This window comes from Falco punctatus (assembly GCF_963210335.1).
Source record: "Falco punctatus genome assembly, chromosome: 13".
Taxonomy (NCBI): Eukaryota; Metazoa; Chordata; class Aves; order Falconiformes; family Falconidae; genus Falco; species Falco punctatus.
In genome coordinates this window covers 27356256-27374788 of record NC_137593.1, presented here as the reverse complement: position 1 = coordinate 27374788, position 18533 = coordinate 27356256, and the positions used below count along the sequence as shown (strand labels likewise).

General features: G+C 42.9%; 1 protein-coding gene across 1 annotated transcript in view; it reads right to left on the bottom strand.

The window, feature by feature from the left end:
• VPS8 (VPS8 subunit of CORVET complex) overlaps window positions 1-18533 on the bottom strand; it is a 94602-nt gene that overhangs the window by 41304 nt on the left and 34765 nt on the right. The window contains 14 exon segments of the mRNA XM_080409698.1: window positions 181-237; window positions 1455-1574; window positions 4173-4244; window positions 4835-4954; window positions 8797-8869; window positions 9693-9735; window positions 10027-10078; window positions 11377-11466; window positions 12431-12653; window positions 13176-13222; window positions 13630-13719; window positions 14611-14657; window positions 15762-15852; window positions 18066-18101. Coding sequence (XP_080265824.1) covers window positions 181-237; window positions 1455-1574; window positions 4173-4244; window positions 4835-4954; window positions 8797-8869; window positions 9693-9735; window positions 10027-10078; window positions 11377-11466; window positions 12431-12653; window positions 13176-13222; window positions 13630-13719; window positions 14611-14657; window positions 15762-15852; window positions 18066-18101 — 1161 coding nt within the window.

Here is an 18533-nt window from a genome sequence, read left to right as displayed (position 1 = left end):
CCTGCTCAGTGAAGTACAGCACTGCCCAATTCTTCCCTGCTGGCCACCACTCCTGCACTAGGTGTCTGCTCTGGCACATGACCTTCAGCCAACACCCATTCCCAACGAGGCTGAACTCCGCTCTACAGTCTGGTCATACCTGGTGCTTAAAGAAATGTTCCCTTGAAGGTTATTTATTACCTGTTGCCTCTCCGAATGGCGGGAGTCATCATCTGGACTGCACAGAAATTCAAGCACCTGTGCAAGGATGTAGAAGTTAGCATGAGTCAGGTCTGCCGAGCAAGGCCGTTAGCACAAACCTAACAAGCAGGCCGTGAGCAACAACAGCAGCAACCGCCACTCAGAACGCAACGGTGCTACCTGAGTGTACTAGTCATCTGCGAGGTACTCTCTCCTTGGTCCCATAACTAAGGACACTTAAGAATTCTGGTGTAACCAAAAACTGCTGAAAGACTGCAGGGAGGGAAACCCATGACTCTGCACCAGGATCTAGAATCAAACTTTGGGGAAACCAGGAAATACAGAACTCGGGGGACCCCATGGCCCTGCCTTGGGCTATACACCAAACAGATGGAACCACTACACTGACCCTCTTGACTTCTCTCCTAGACAGTGCCATCTCTCCCAGAAAAACAGGAAATAATTTTTATTAATGATTAATTTCATAATTAATGACATTGAATATATCTGTAATTAAACTGTTGAAACCAAATCCATTTCGCCTCCACAGAGTTTCTTTGGTCTTAAATCATGACAAGGGACTGTATTTTGTAACTCGTTTTTTACAGGTGTTCATATATCCCTATGATCATCAAAGCACAACTGCTGCAGCCATTGAAGCGGTGGCCTCTGTCACAGGAATTTCTGGGGCTTAGGCTGGGATACGAGCTTAACCTGTGCAAGCTTCAGGCATGCATTGGTGCGTATCAGCCTACTTCAAACAGCAGAGAAGGATAGCAGCCACACAAACTAGAAATTACCAACTACATATCCGTGCTCTATAAGCTTGCCAATATCATTTTAGTTGGCACCCCTTATCTCCTTACTTTGGCATCTTCATTGTGCGTAACAAGTGACAACAGAGCCGCCAAAATGCTCATGAGGGCTTAAAGATAAACAGCTTGGCTCCTGCCATTATGGGCCTTTGCTTTCTCTCTCCTGACATGCTATTGACCACAGGAATCTGCCATTCCAAGGGGAAGAGCAGAGGCTGTTCCATCTCCTAGGACCGAACCCTATTTCTCACCTTGCTCCAGCAGGCAAGTTGACATACGGAGCTTACTGTGCTTCTGTGGTCTCTCCTACTCGGCTGCTATGAAAGCACAGCAAAGTTCCAGCAAGATGCTACCTGCTTTATACTGCACCAGTACTGCCAGAATTGCTTCAGCCTACAGCACTAGCCATGCTTTCTTTAGTGCTGCAATTTTTTCTGCCTCTCGCAAGGGAATACTTGCCTGGTCAAAAAGCGTCCTGTTCACAAACAGCGTGTTGTTGGGCTTGGCAAGCTGACGGGCAAGGAAGGTAAAGAGACAGCCAACCTGTGATGGGGTGAAGTCAGAATTCTCTACCATGACCTAAGGAAGTGTTAGAGAGAAAAGGGAAAAATAAAAGTACAGGTGAGTGCTTCTGCAGCTGCCTTTGGGAAAGCAGTCAGGACACTGCAACAAGAAATCCCTGTACAACCATCATATCCCCTCCTACCCTAGACATCTGCACAATCTCCTGGTGTTAGTCCACCCTGAAGGTCAAAAGATGACCACCTTCCATAGCATTTAACTCTGCCACCTGAAGACACAGATGGTGGATGTGTCCTTGATAAATCACCTCTGTCCTAAAGCTGAAGAGGCTCAACCTCTCTGCCATATACTCAAGTGTTCTTGCATATCCCTGATTTTCAGGTGTGAAGGGGCTCCAATCCCTTGTTTGTCTCTGTAGCCTGTGCTGATCACCGGACAGGTAACAGAGCTTCTGAGCAGGGAAACGTCACACGAGGAAAAAAGATAAGATCAGTAATTATAGGAGAAAACCCCCCATACATCTGACTTCAAGCCCCAGGTACTCACCACTTCAATTATGGTATGCAGAAGAACTGATTTAATGACTATGAAACAACAGTTTGGGGAAAAGTTTCTTTCCCCGCATTGAATTAGCTGTTAGTCTATGAATATTTCGAGAAACTTGTGGCTGTGCTGACTTGATTTGAAATAACAGAAAAATGGACTATCACTAGAATAAGTAAGAATCACTTCAAAAGGGATTTGAAATCCGAGAAGTGCTTCTCACCTGTCTGACACATAAAAACAGGATGTGATGTGTCCTGACTTGGTGTCTCATGCTTCTAAAAGAACCCTAAGCACTCAGGGAAAGTGAGATGCCCGTTTGGAGAGTCCCCCTCTAAAAGCAGTGGGTTTAGTTGGGTGGAAATCCATCACCTGAACAACTCTTTCAGCTGACATCTAAGAATCGCTCTAGCAAAGCCTAGACATGGAGCGTCTCAGAGTTTATAACCTCATTCAGTCTAAGCCTGGGAGATACAATTGATTTCTTGAAGTGACCTGGAGCTCCAGCCCCCCGTGAGATAGCTGTCTTACACAAGTGGAGACAGACAGGTAAGGCATATTAAGGAATCAAGTAGAGCTCTGCTTGAAACATCAGCTAATGCTATCTTCATTTTCTGCTTAAAAAGGCTATTTCACACAGAAGAATATACAGGTGTTAGATAACAGCATCAAAAATATAGGTCACTGAAACAATAGTAGCGTTTTACTCATTTTGGCTTTGTTTTTCACAACCTAGGTCCTTGTCAGTCCATGAAAATATTGCACCTCTGAAAGAGCAACCTTACAGAGCCTGCAGGCCAACCATACGGACTTTCTAAAAGACAATATATTTGGCAAAGTTTAGATCAGCATTAGCAGAATGTCTGTGTTGACCATACTATTTTAAAAGTGCAGCTATTTCCTAAGTGGTTTTTTTTGCCAATGACACATTTAAATAAAAAGTTCTAAGATTTTTTTTATTATTATTTTTATCCAAAAGGAGAGCAGATTCCAGACCAAAGGAGTGACAGTTCTCATAACACTGAATCATTTGCCTGCAGATGCTTTTAATCCTGCAGCCCTTTTCACAATTACCCTCCTTTTTCCCTCCAAGAGCAGGGTTGAATTCTGTTGCCGTGGCCAGCGGCACAGAGCAGGGCTGTAAACAGCGTGCTCCAGCCTATGCCATGCCACAGGGACATCCCCCAGCACCTCCAGAACACAGCTGCAGTGTGCCACCTCCTGCTGGCAGCAGCTAAAGACACAAACCAGCATGGTCTAACCCAGCACAGGGCTAACACCCTTACAGCAACGTCCTGCTCAAGCAGGCTCACACAAGTTCCCCCACCACTGCATTATCTCAGCCCCTCCGACACAGACTACTGCAGCAGCACTGTCACCCAATTCACTCAGGGGTGCCCTTGCTCTCATCTACCGGTGATGACAGTGACAGGGAAGCGCTACTTATGATATGTTTATACATAAACAGCTTCCAAGTGGAGCTACTCATTATTAATGCTGACAACTTTGAAGGGGAAAGCAGACAGCATTTGGCAGTGATAGCTTTTAATGAGAACATTCATTGTTAAGGAACACAGTCTGCAGATGACAAGTGATTTCTAGAGCACCGGGCTGATAACTCACAATTCCTCTTCTCTCCCATTTACTAAAGATAGGCCTGTCATTCCGGGTATGTTACATCCCCAACACAGCATTTACAGATACAGGGAGCAGTGTTTTATCGGAAGAGCATTGGCACCCTGCCAGACACAGGATTCCTGGGACCTTTTTTTTCCTGCTCAGAAAGAATCAGGGAGTGGAATCAATGAGAAACAGATTTAAAAAAAGCTTAACAGTGCAGCAAGGAGAAATTTGACAAAGTACCACCCAGGTGAAATCACAGGCAGGAAATGAGATATCTCTGTCCCCATATATCATGTGCATGAAGCGCCACTTACAAATACCCAACTGGCAACCTTGGCTGAGGTGAATCCACGCTCCAGCTCACCACCTGCTCAGAGGTGGCATCCAGGGCAAGACTGGAAACACCTCATCCAAATTACAGGCTTTCCTGCACAGTATTGTATATAATCAGGCAGATGTAAACGGAGGTTAATTTTTAAGCACACTCACTTTCAGAAGTATGTCCACAATTCTCTGTTGATATTCCACAGCTTGCTTGTCATTCTTAAAGTCTTCAAAAGTCTGCGTGAGGCAAAACACTGACACCTTGGAAGAACGCTCTCCACTGCCAACCCCAGAAATACAAGCAAACACAAAGCAGCAGCCACATCACAAAGCTGACGATGCTTTTAAGCCCATTCTGTGCATATCACCTAAGCAGCAGGTTCCAAAACACAATTCGCTCTTTTTTAACTACCAAAATGGTTCTTATATATTCAGGTAGAAGTAACAGGTCCAAACACACAGAGGAAATTCAAAACATTTAGAAAGGAAATATGGAAAGAAAGAAAGATGAATCATGACACAGGAGAAAGATGTAGGTACTAAAATTCCCTTTACAAATACATTAGTCTTGCTTTACATGTGTTACCAGAGTCTTCACTGCATATGTCATGTTCATCAATTTATATTTAAGGACATAAAAGACTATTATGATATCCTCTGATATTTTATAGAACACACATCAAATGTGTTCTGCATCAAGCCAGTAACTGCTGGTTTAGCTAAAGCATGAACTTTTTAATAGGAATATTACAGATCATGCAACATGACATAGATGATGAAAGAACTGGCACTGCGCTTTTCTTTGGAGAAGATCAGCAATTTCTTACCAGAGCAAGAACGTTAAGGAATTCCCGAGTGTCAAAGTGCAGTAAGGTACGAACATAAGGGTAGACCTCTTCATCCACAGATCCCTCAGTTGAATGCAGCCGGATGAGAAACTCAAAGACCTGCAATGAAAATTCAAACAAACAAGCAATTTCCTATTGATTTCAGGTAACTGATAGTATGAGCACATGGGAAAGCAGCATCATTATCTGCTTTGCGCTTAAGCTTTAAAGCACCTCAGGACTCCATCAGTGTTCTTAATTGAATGCTCTCTGCTGCTTGTTAGTAGGAAAAAAATTCTCCTTTGTTAGACTCGCCAACCAATTTAAGATCAATCAAAGTTTAAGATCAAGCAAAAATTAAGGCTTACACTGGCAGACCAAAGCATGTGAAATTAGGTAACTCCCTCCTCTTCCTGGCAGCTATCCTGAAAAGCTGTGCAACTCCTCCTTACCCAGGGCACAGCTCCTCTCCTTGTCAGTAGTTCCCTTGGGAAGAGCCAGTCAATCTGCCCTCTCATTTTGAGGCACAAAGCTTTTGGCGCTGCAAAGACTGACTTAGGCACTATTCAGTTCTCTGTTCTCTCCACTGACTTTCTAGTTCCTGAAGTTTGAGCATGTCTTTCAAAACGAAGGCAACTCCCTTTACTGAACCACTGACAGAGGTGTCTAGATCCCCCCAGGAAACAAACAGGGCAGCAACAGCTCCAGTTTTCTCTAACACACTCACAACAGATCTGGTTACCAGCAGAGAGCAGGCTGCTGCAGACTGGCTAGCACTCGTGAGCGTGTGTTAAGATACACAGTGGGATCCCATGGAGAACTGAGAGGTAATATGCTCTCCCAGCCATCCTCAGGAAGTGCCACCTTCCCTCGTTTACTCCTGTTCTGAGTTAACTTTCCTGTCACCACAGCGGCCATGAATCCAGGAGGAGTTAGCAGCCTGACTTTCAGACCCACAGCCTTCCCTGTTGGCCTCTTTAAACCCGATACCCACCTGCCAGCTAGGAACTCTTCAAACAAAGCCAAAAAACCTCCAGACTGCAGCTAGACGGGAGTCAAGTACCCAGACAGAAGGGCGTTAAGCCAAGCTCTCAGGAACACCATCAGAGCTCGTAACAAGGAGAGGCTGATGGCTCCTCCACAGAGCTACTGCTGCTGGTTGGGCTATCGCTTCCCTTTGGAGCCCGAGCCACAGCCTGCTGCTGTGCCAGCTCTGGAGTGTGCAGGGGGCAACTTGGTAAGGACCACGGGAGGGGGCAACAGCCCAGTGCTTGAGCCAGCAAAGCAGAGCAGTCTGGTTTGCACACCCTGGAGGGAAAGGGTTTGCAGTAACCCAGAGCTACCACATACATGGAGCTACAAGCTCTGGATTAGAAAAAAAGAAGAAAAAAAAAAAAAGAAAAAAAAGCAAGAAAAGCACCCACCCCACCATGCATGTCTCATCATACTTTTGCCATAAGTTCACTGGGATTTAACTAGTGAAATCAAGAACATGCTCACACCTGTCCCGAACCAATACATAAGGCACATGCAATAGTACTTGCTGCCTTGAAACAGCTGCAATCGGACAATCCAGATCGAACAGGCTTTTTCTCCTGATGTGAAAGCTGCTGTTGCAGACTCAGGACACTGATAAATCCAGGGAGCCAAAGAAGGTCCACTGAACAGCTTGGCGAAGAGCAACACGAAGAGATGGAGCTCAAGAACCACAGCTTGTCCCAGAGGAGGACAGCAGCGTAAGCCTGCACTGCCACAGGATAATAGCAGCACACAGAAACCTTAGGGCATCAGCCACTGTTCCTAAAGTGACCCAGGAAGACAATTTGGATGTCAGGTTACAGTGTCAGCCTGTGCTCAGCCCACAGGGTGTAAAACAAGACGCTTCAGAGCCTACAAACATCGATATAGGCTTTTCTGAAGCAGCTAAGATCCTGCCTTATATAAGCAGAATGGCTGGACACGCTCAGGGCCAACTCTCCCAAACTAATGATGGCCAGGGTGGGTGAATGCGAAGGAATGTAGTACCAGCCTAGTGCCTCCTAACCACAGCTGTAACAGACTGAGAAAGCAGACAATCTTAACAGAGTCACAAGACTGGAAAATATCAAGCCACAGGTTGCTTTATGCCTTTTCTCAAGAAAAGGAAGAAACTGGTTACCTTTTAAGTTGTCTCAAAGTGGCACTGACTAGCAGAAAAGGAAATTGTCTTTCCTAACAGCATCACTGTGGAATAGTCTTTTGGGAAAGTGTCTTCCCTTCAGTGCTGTGGGCAAGAGGCAGTAATAAGGACATAAAGGAAGAAGTTGTCAAACAGCCTGAATCACAAACCTCGCAGCCATCACAGATTCACCTCAGCTTCAAACCTCAGATACAGTCATAGACATTAGCGACAACAGGAACGTAAGCTGCAGGCCAGCCCCTACAAAAAGCTGGAATCACACCAACTGGAATCACATGCTAGGATATAGGAGTTTAAGTTCAGAACCAACTACATCCTCCTTCCCCTCCAAATACCAAAAGACACCTAACATTAAACCCTTTCCCAGTTCTGTGACCCCCAGAATGTCCTTCCTGCCAAAGGAGACTCTCAAGAGGGGTTCCTGAGATAGATAAATCTAAGGAGATATGTGTTGCAGCACCCTGAACCTATTAAGTAGCTCTGGCAACCAATTGCCCACACGTGCCTGCGTGAAGTGGCAGAGCAGCCACCACTGGAACAGGTAGCTGGCTGACTCCATGAGCCAAGGGTACAAGGATGCAGCCTGGAACACTTGATAACAACACACTCTTGACCTCAGCTGAAAACCTGCAGTTATCACAAGGCCAGAAATTTATCTTCAGCAAACACAGTATCTTGATGAAGAGATGAGTATGAACATGCACTAATATAACCATAAAATCAAGAGCAAAGAAACTCACAACAAAGAGCTACTTAGTAGAGACATGTCTATCTACTGAACTCTACCTGGTACTACTTAAAAAAAATATATATCTAAAAAAAAATATATCTAAATTAGTGCCACTAAGAACTTTGTGTTGCCACACCCCAACTTACAGTTGAAAGGAAAATACTAAGTTTAAACGTTCAAATTGCAGCAACAGTTTGATTTCATTCTTTAAAAATTTATATGGTATTTACAGTGGTATACACTCATATCACAAGGATACAGTGGTGGCACATCCCACCTCATCTACCCATTTACTTAGTATCTGTGGATGTGTGATCTGGATTTAAGTGGCAGGGCAGACATTCACCCTGCACATGGGAGTTGCACCTAGAGAACAGACACGTATGTGTCCTGAATACCCAAGACTGGATAAGCCTCAGAAGTGAAGATACGGTGACAGGATACCAGGGCAAAGACTTGACAGAAACGCAGCTAATGGGACCTTCATCGCGGAAAACTGTGCTCAATTTTATGCTTTGCCATCCAAAGGGAGAAGAGGTGTAATATCCAAGGCAGGAAAACTCCAACACAAGCTGAACTTTCAGCAACAGCCAGAAAGAGGAGGGAATATTTAATGTTCTGTGATGTTATCTCACTTTCTACTCTTATCAATCCCCTGTTACATGCATTTGAAAATGCGGGAGATCCTCCCGTATTTGACATGTCACAGTCAAGTTCAGAAAGAAGAGACAGCTACAAATTTCTGTCAACTTTGTGGTAGAGAATAAGAAAAATAAAAATATATCTAAATGAGTGCCACTGAGAACTTTGTGTTGCCACACCCCAACTTACAGTTGAAAGAAAAATACTAAAGTTTAAACATTCAAATTGCAGCAACTGTTTGATTTCATTCTTTAAAAATGTATTTGGTATTTACAGTGGTATACACTCATATCACAAGGATACAGCTATCAGATTGATGATAGTTTTCTATCAGAAACCCATGAAATAAGACATACACAGCTTCTTCTAAAAACCTGACATGGGAAAGTTTCCTTCCACAAGGTTGCTCACCTGATTTTTAACCAAAGGTACCAGATCTTCAGGAATATCACCCAGTGGGTATGCACGGCCTGCCAAGCAGCAGCTATAGAAAAGGAGGAGAAAGGCATTTTTCGTACATCCTGACATTAAACAGATTGAGGAGAACAGTTTATTTTTGAGTTAGTTTTCAGGATGGTCTTAAAACAAGCCATCAAACAAATTTATTTTGTAAATTATGAAAGCAAGCATTACAGACAGCACTGCTGTTAATATACAATATTATGTGTATGCGTAACATGCTGCATGAATTTGCATCCAAGGTATGCTACTCCATAGCAGAAGAGTGATGAGGAAACAGTATTTCTCACAAAAATCTTTACTCTTGCATTTTGGGAAGCAGAAGTAATGCATAAGCTAACATTCACAATCTTGAGTAGATTCCAGAAAAAGCAATTCACTAATTAATCACTACAGTGCAATCTCAGAACGACATCCTGCAAATGACAGGCAACATAGTAAGCAGCAACTGAGTATATCTATCCCAAAAGACATGGCAGAAAGGGCTAAAATACAGCTTTCCAGGCTACAGAGTCCTTGTTCAAGGAGCACTGTGTCACACACAGGACAAAGAACTCACTCTAACCGAATTCTAAAGATAAAGACATGGTCTTGGCATATCAGTAGTAATGAGCTTTAAGTCTCCAACTTTATCCACTCAAATGATGCGTAACAATAAGCCATTTTTAAATTTAAAGCCATTTTAAATGTAAAGCTGACAAAGTAAAGTCAGCTGTACAAAGTAGCCATTGCTATTTTACGCAGCCTCTCATACCTTGAAACACACTGTAAGATTACACAGCTACAGCAACTTAAAAATCTGGTGCCAGCACTATGCCACACCTCACACACTTTCTAAAGGACCATACCTTATATATACAAGCAGCTTGTTGCCCATGACCACCTGCTCATCTACAAAACAAAAATTATTTGTCACCTTTTCTTCACAAGACAATACACAGAGATGCAATTCTTTTTCCCAGCTGTTAGCAAAACATCTCATCTGACACACATGCAGAGTTTTTTAGACACAGTAAATTGAGCAGCTTTACACACAGCAAATAGTACTAGAACACTTTTCTGTTCTCCAAGACCCTGATACTGGATATGTATTTCCTTTTTGCATCCCTCTGTTGGAAGTGATATTTGATGTTTTGAATATCTCTAGTCAAAACTGGAAACCCTTAAAAGGAAATTGTGTACCTGTGAGAGACTTCCCAGCACTCAGTGGAGGAGCAATGACTTTGAACAGCTTCTGTAACAAGAAAGAAGGCAGTGCTCAAGCAGCTGGAATATCTCAAAGCAGAGTCTGAGTGGTTTTAAAGCAGAGATCAATGGGGCATCTTCCCCACAGATCTGCTTTCTCACCATGTCTTACAATGAAAAGGTGCAGAGGACACCAAAATGGGGCAAAGGATGCTTTTCCCAGCTGATGTTATGACCTATGAAAAGATAGCCTTCACTCCACCAGATCTAACCCTAAGCACAGGCCACACACACAAAAGAGCAGTCTCCAGTAGTCCCAGAAGTAACAGTCAGAGCATAACTGACCAGCTCCACTTCTTGTTCCTTCTGCCAACAGAGATTACGCAAACCTTCAGCCTGCCTAGCAGGGTCACTAGAATGCCTTTAGTTTGGGTAGCTAGAATGAGGTACTTGCCTAAGTACTTAGCTCTAGAAAAAAAGTTAGGAAATTTTTTTTCCCTAGGAAACTCTAGGAAAAGTTATTTGCACTCATACAGTTAATGCCAGGTTTCCAGAAGTCCTTTTCAAAATAACAAACACCTAAAGAGTCTCCTTCCTGAGAAAAATCAAATGAACTAACGGCTCAAAATTGGCCAGTGTAAGATTTTCACACTCTCATGGACCCAGCTCTCTATTTCAGCTTCACCACAAAAACACCAGACCACACCCAAGCACCAAGAGCAACATCTGCCTCAGTGCAAGGACTGTTTCTACCTTTTTTCTGAGTTCTGTACACAGCTATGCTCACCCTTTGTTTCCATTACTCTTCAACATATTAATGTCCTGTTGTGTCAGCAAAGGAAGCAAGCATGAAGGACAAAAGGCATGAGGTGTTCATAGAACCTCTCACGCCTGCAGCCCCATTAATCCCACTGTGCAGAAAGCTGGTGCTTTCTCAGCACATCTTGCCACATTGGCCAGACTCACCACCAGCAACAAAGCTGCTAGCAGACTGTTTTGCAATGCAATCTTCTGAAATCATCGTGTTATTCTCGTCTGCCGCTTTTGTTTCATGCTTATTTTATTAACATGACTAGATTTCCTGCTCTAACTTTGCAGAGCGTTGCTACCTCAGCAGGCAAATTTGTGTTTTAAAGCACAGCAATTACAAATTACTTTTCTCCTCTACTGCATCTAGTCAAATAAACTGCATATATCATACAAGATTTCCCCCTTGAAAAGGAAAAAAAGAATAATATATACACTCTGAATGAGAAGATAAGGCATTGGGTTTGAAATGCTGTTTCTCAGAAAGAACATGTGCTAAACACACAAGTAACAACTCATAGCACTGAGCATCCTTCCTACCTCCATGGGGCTGATGAAATCATTCATCCCACTGTTGTAGACATAGATCATGGCATCATAGAGATGGTTTTCCCAGCACAGAAGAACTACCTGCAAGGCAAGGCAAACAAAGCACAACGTAGATATACAGCTGCGCTGCACAGTTTTCTCATTCCCCACTCACTCAAATTCAACCTCTGCCCTTGCAGTTGCATCACCCGACAGTATGATTTGAAGCAGAATGAGAACTTCCACTTGCAGAACTAGTCTCTGCAAGGACCCCAAACCCCTAAAGGCAGTATCCAGCTTATTGCTCATGCAGCAAACATAATATAACTGTCTATATTCTAACATTCATAACCTGTGTGAGGTTAAGGAATAAAAAAAAACATTAAAAATATCAGTTCATCAAAACGCTTGATTGGACTAGTTTGCCTTTTGGTTGAATTAGTGAATCACTTCATCAAATTCCCCAGCAGTTTCCTCCTTGGAATGGAAAGCCATGCTGTTGGAATAAACACTGGCCAAGGAAAACAGGATCACTGAGCAGGAACACCTCTGCACTCCACTAACTGTGTGTCATGTAAGAGCAAGCACCTGAGCAGAGCAGGCTGGCAGGCACCAAACTGACAAACGCAACTCCAGGTTTTTTGTGCTCCTGCAGCCTTTGACGTTAGGCGAGGTACTCAAAACAGGAAAGATTGTCACACTAATCCTGATGAACTGTAGTTTCCAACACATTCAGCTGCTGATGCGTTAACCTGTGCCAGGAAACAAACTGGGGGAGCAAAAGGTGTTTATAGGAGCATGCACGTTACAGGATGGACACAGCCATGCTGAGCAATTCCCACATTCACTGAATTTGATCCCAGGGACACAGGGCTAAGCTCTGTTACAGATCAGTGAACAAAAAGCATGAATTATTTGGACCACCTTGTCTTGTCTGTTGAAAGGTGACAACTTGTTTTCCACAAGCTATGCTGCGTTTAAAAGCACAAGAGGCTTGCATCAGCGACTAGAGAATGCTGCCATTCATTCAGAGGACCTCAATACAGTACGCAGTACAACAGCTCACCTGCTGTATGTCTAAGCTGGTGATATCCATATGCACAATGCAGGCTTCCAAATTTTCCAACCTGTTCTTGTCTTGGAAGTGAAGCAGCAAGTCTTTCATCACTTGAGCTGTGATTCCCATCAGCTTATCACTTAAGATGTATGGCTCCAAGCACTCCAGAAAGATGCCTTTAGCTACAGAATTCTCACTCATCTTATCATATATCTGGCTAAATAATAGATCCCTAGGAGGAAAGAAGTGTTTAGTTATCAAATAGTCTTATTAAAATCTCCTTACTTAGATACTTTCTGAGGGCTCCAAATTAAATTCCGTTTTTTATCTGTATTTCTCTAAGTCAGGAGCTGAATGCCATGTTCAGCTCCCATACTGATGCAAGTTACAGGCAGCAGGCACAGAATAAATCAGCTAACGAATGTTGCAGCAAAAAAACCTGCTGTTAGAGGGGAAATGATGATGAAATCTATCAAGGCGACTTCTTTTTTAAGGGGATGGTATGAGGGAAACAGTTTGAAACAAACATTTCTTATTCAACACGTCAATGAAAATTAAAGACACACTTTTGAGTACTGAGTGCCCTGACTTTAGTATCGGTTTCTATGCATTCCTCTAAACCATGATGCGATACATGATATGACGATGATGTGATACGATTCCTCTAAACCATGTGATATTATAGGAGACAGCACTCAGAACTACATGGGCTGGTGGTCTGCCTTGGGAGACAGACTTGCAAATTCAGACTTACGTGCGCTGGAGTAAGAGACAGTAATCAACTATGACGGGCACCACGTCCTGCGGAAGAAACACAGAAAAAGCTATAGGGACTGGCAAAAATGCTGCAAAATAGCACATCCTGCAGAGCACAAAAAACGGAGCCTGACCAATACAGAGCAGAATCAATGAGTTATTTGAATCAGCCAGTAGCTGGCACAGTTACAGGTTTTCCCATATGCCAGCTCATATGGAGAAAAACTAATCACAGTTCTGCAGAGGACAGAGGACATATGGGTTTTGCTCTGCTGCCTAGCTGTAACAAACTCCTGATCTGACTAGGGCACACAGAGGTGAGAGTTCAGGTGAACCCCAGCAACATTTTTCAAAAACCAGACAAGTAATTTTTGCAGCAAAGCAAAGTCAAGTCTGATTTAAAAAAAATAATACAAAAGATCTATACAAGACAGTCCTCCAGAGCACCATACCTGAAAATGTTGCTCCATAACTTGAATTTTTCCTTGGTCAGGACATTTCTTCAAAGTCCGATCAGCATAATGGAGAAGGATTTCAACCATCTGAATTAAAATAAACAAGAAAATTCATTCAGATCCTACACTAGAGGCCCTACTTGGTAGTATGTTTAATAGACTGACTTGGGGGTTTGGCAGCACTGAAAACTCTGTTGTCCCATTTTGGGCAGGAAGGAGAAGAGGGAAGAGGCTGTCTAGAGACAAGGGCTTGATGTGGTGTAGAAGTGGCCCAGTGGGATATGGAAGGCCTACTCTAACAACGGAGAAACAGGGCAGCCAGTCTGCCAGCAAATTTTCAGGCAGATGAACACATCCTGAAGCATAAGGTTCATCTGGGCCATGTTTTTTCCCAAAGTTTAAGTTATAATATCTTAAACAGGAAAACTTATTTACCTGCAAATAAAACATACACAAAGAACAAAGTACAGCTGAATAATTATTACAATAATCGTGCATTTTAAACATACTCTTCCTAGAAAAAGGTTCCTGTAACAACTGAACAGGATTAGTTGAAGAGTTTATTCCATGTCCATGTATACATGGAGCAAAGTTTCCACCTGAGGGTCAGCAAGTTACATACTGATGAACACTTCAAAGTTCAGGACATCAAAGGTCAGGAAACTCTGGAGTTACCCACAAAAAAGGCTTCTCTCCACTGTGAGGGGACCAGAGATCTCAAGGTCAGGATGATAGCATCATGTTTTGATTTGCTAATGCTGCAGATTTTATCCTCGCCTTTATCCACAAGGTACCTCACAAAGTATTTCTAAGTGTTTTCTAAAATCCCGTTCACAATCTTAGCAAGAGAGGCACATGTACACATTCAAGAGTTAGCTGGATTAAATTCTGGAGGACAGAAGCCATTCCTTCCAGGAACACAGTTAGTATCACATCAGCATACGTGAAAATCCAGTTAGGAAGAGATCAGTCACTCACTCTGTCTGCGATGACTGCTTTCCGCTTGCTTGTGTCCCCAGACAAGCCTAGAAAGAATAAGGGGGGACGGGAATAAATTAAATTCTCATCTAAAGTACCAGTGGAAATATAAAAATTCCACGGTTCAGATGCTAACACCACTACCCTTGAGATGCAGAGGTCAGGACATCAAAATAACAATTTTGTGCTCTACTTTTAGCCCACTCTTCTCCTGAAGATTTTGTTCTCCCAATGTAATGATTGTTCCAGCACAGGAATGGCAAGAACAGATCTGAGTGCTGTTTAACATTGAGAGAACAATTAACAGAGGACTGCCAAAGACTGCACGAGGCTAATTGTTGGAGGATGCCTTGATGCAAAGAAACTGAAGTACACTACAAGGGAAAAAAATCCTTAAATGCCAGCTTCGACAGTAACTCTTTGACTCATGAAAAATTATCTCCTTAATTGCATTATATCCAGGCATTAGCATGAGACATATCTTCATATACTAGCAATTTCACAGTAGTAGGATCTTATCCTGAGAACTTGAGTCTCATCTGTCAAAACCATCATAAGTTATTTGCTGAAAAGTCAACGTGTCCAGTTCAAATCAGGCTGTTCAAGTGGCAGTTTCTGGCATAATTAACATGTTTATAATAACAAGTTAAATGCTCACATAGCATCCTCTTTTATAGGAAACATAGCGCCAGAACCCAGCAGTTCTTTCAGTCAGTTGTGTAGCCAGAGGAAACTTGAATGAAAGTACCTGCTTGGCAGAGCTGACAGAACGTCACACTGAAAAGTACCTACAGGTCACGTATGACCCTCAGGAGTATTTTAGCAGGCTAGATATTCAATACCTGGATACACCTCCCTCATGGCAAAGTCACAACAAACAGGAGCCACAACATAGACCAAGTGCGATTTTAATTTGAAAACAGCAGGCTGCTAAAAGGGACTACGACTCTAAAAAAAAAAATCAAACCGATCCATATAAAGGTGGTGTTTCTGCCAAACCCAAAGCAGCACATGTTACTCTCTCTTCTTCGATTCAATTCTCTTCCTTAATGTTTTTTCTCTGAAAAAGTAATTTCTGTACATGCATAGGTTTAAAATCTTCCCTAGTAGTTTCAACTTAAAAAAAAAAAAACTAACAATCTCAGACTTACCTACTACCGCCTTTGCTTTACCTTCATAAAAAGACCAAGCTAGAGCCAGGGCATCAGTGAGGCGCTCTTGTTTCAGAAGGTGGTCAATTCTCTAAAATAAAAAGTAACATTGGGCCTTAGTATTACCAAGAAGATGATCCCCTCCCATTTAAGGTACGCATTTCCCAGTAGTGGGTCATGATCCCTGGCAGCAAGGGGACAGGAAACCTCAGCAGCTCCCAACGCATTGCGGTAAAGGACAGCATCTCAAAAAGTTTCTCAAATATGTACACTTCCTGCTGGACAGTTAGAAATTACTAAGAAATGTCAGGCCCTAGTACATCAGGTCCCTGTAGGCTACATTTTAGGTCAGATGCTTAATGGATGGAGGCCCACAACATCAGGAAGTGTCTGCAATCACAAAGAATAAGAGTTTCCCATTGCCTGTCCTTGCCTCATCACTTAGAGCACAACAAACAACTCCGCCATGGTTTCAGCATACAGGTGTACCCACTCCTACCCTTTATTTTCTCTTGAGTCAACAAGGATTGAAGTAGATCACAAGTACTTTCTGCTTTAAGGAATTATCAGCACACAAGGTCAATCACCAGCAGTCTTTGTATGTTAGGTCAAAAGGTTAAAGTACTATTTGAGAGGAGACAGATTCCGAGTCTCAGACCAGCATCCTGTACGGCAACAAGAACTCGGCTTCACACCCTAATCCCCCCCCACACTCAATTACAACTCTTGAGTAAGTCCCCTACAATAAAGAGGCATGCAGCACAACAGAAGCCATACGGTAATTTAGAAGGAGGTTGGCTCGGAGCATGTAAGCTGTGACTGATGTGAATTCTAGGAAAACCAGTACACGAGATCATGGGTGAAAGCAAGACTTTTCATTAACAGTTTACTAAAGCAAAGTCAGTAGTTAATGGCTGGAGGGAAAACTAGCAAAGCGGTCTTGGTAACTAAAAGCAGCAACTGTATAAAAGTTCAATAGAGCTGAATCATCCATGTTTTGTTAAAGGTCTGGGTACATCACATGCAGGAGCTTATAATCATAGAGGGGGGAGTACAAGAGCCGTAAAGCAAGTACAAGGAAGAATAGTGAAGGTTGCTGCGTAAAGGATAAATGTGAGACCGGAAAGAAATGACAATTGGAGTTCCTTGAGAATCAGCCTTGAAGCCCCCTTCTACATAATGATTTGGTCAACTAACCTGGCATAAGGTGAATTTACTAACAAAGTTTGCTGATAACCAACTGTCAACACGTGATGTGAGACAGCAGACCAGAAAGACAGACACAATAGGATTTGCCCCTAAGGCTGGGTAACAGAAGTGTGATGCAATCCAATGGTACAAGCAACTTAACAGCAGAAAGCAGAGTTTGGGTACCGAGTACTGGTGACTCTCCAGTGCCACAAACTGCTGACATCATGTAGGCAAAGGAACAGCAAAACAAGACCCAAGGATGTACGAGGAATGACATATCTAGTAGCAACCGAGACAGGTGACATTGCACATGGCACTTCTAAGACCCTACCCAGAGTAATACGTGCCAAACTGTTTACCCATGTTCAAGAAACTGAGCACAAAGGAGGTGCAGAGAACAGTGACTACGAAGGACAACAAGAATGGGAAGGTAAGATTACAAGAGAATGATCAAAGAGCTTTGCTTAGCCTTGCAAAACAAAGTCTGAGAGAGAACATCATACACTGAACATACTGCAAAAGGAAAAACTGCTGTTCAACTCAAGTGAAGAGCACAACACGGAACAGCCAGACAAATAGATCACCAAGAAGTTTAGTGCGGAAATTCATAGGGTTTCAGCTATAGGAGAAATTAAGTTTCAGAAAAATCTTCTGCCAACAGAAACACGGATGTAAAATCCAATGAACCTTCCAGGTAGTCTTTGACAGATTTTTATGATGTAGCTCCTACAGCAGCTGGGGGCAAAACACACTGGACCAGATTTCCTTCCATTCCTGTATGCTTATCTGGCAGATAAAAGCTTACATTTACAGAGTCCTCCAAAGTCATAGATTGCACTAACGCTACCTTGTTAACAGGTGCTGAAACTTGGCAAGGCATTATGTCTTGCTTGAGAGAACAAGGTCTCCGTTCAGCCTGCAAGTTTGTGCAAGCCAGAGTCCCATAGCACCCCACCGTGGAAAGCGGCGTGCCCACGGTGCTGGCTGTGCGTAGCAAGCAGGGATCCTGAACACAGTGCCCAGAATGTGCTTCACAAACGTTCCTTCCCTCCTCTCAAGCTATATTTAAGCAATTTGAATCTACTAAGCTGTACAGTTTGTCTCTCAACATACCTCTCTCCAGCTTCTCAACGTCATGACGTGAACAGACTAGAAAAGAAAAAAAAAACAATATAACTATTTACTCACAGTTACTCATGCAGTCTGTGGTATCCCACAGACCCACCACAGCACACTGGTACACATGAAACTCAGTAAAGTAATCCTCAAGCTTGGCATCACAGGAATGAATTGGATGTTTAATTTTAACAGAAAACATCCTTTACATGGTCTTACAACCCATCTGCTCCATGATACCATCCCTCACTTCTTCCCCTACTTCCACATGCCATCCTATAGGCATCTCTCTTCTTTGCCTTTTCACAGGCAGCCTGCACTGCAAAACAGGAAAACGGAATAGGATATTCCTTTTATCGTTCCATGCAATACAGTCTAGTTTTCCCTGCTGTCTTATATTCTTCTGTTTACTCACTCACACATTTAGGACAGAGAAACTGAAACAGGACAGAGGAGATGTCAGTA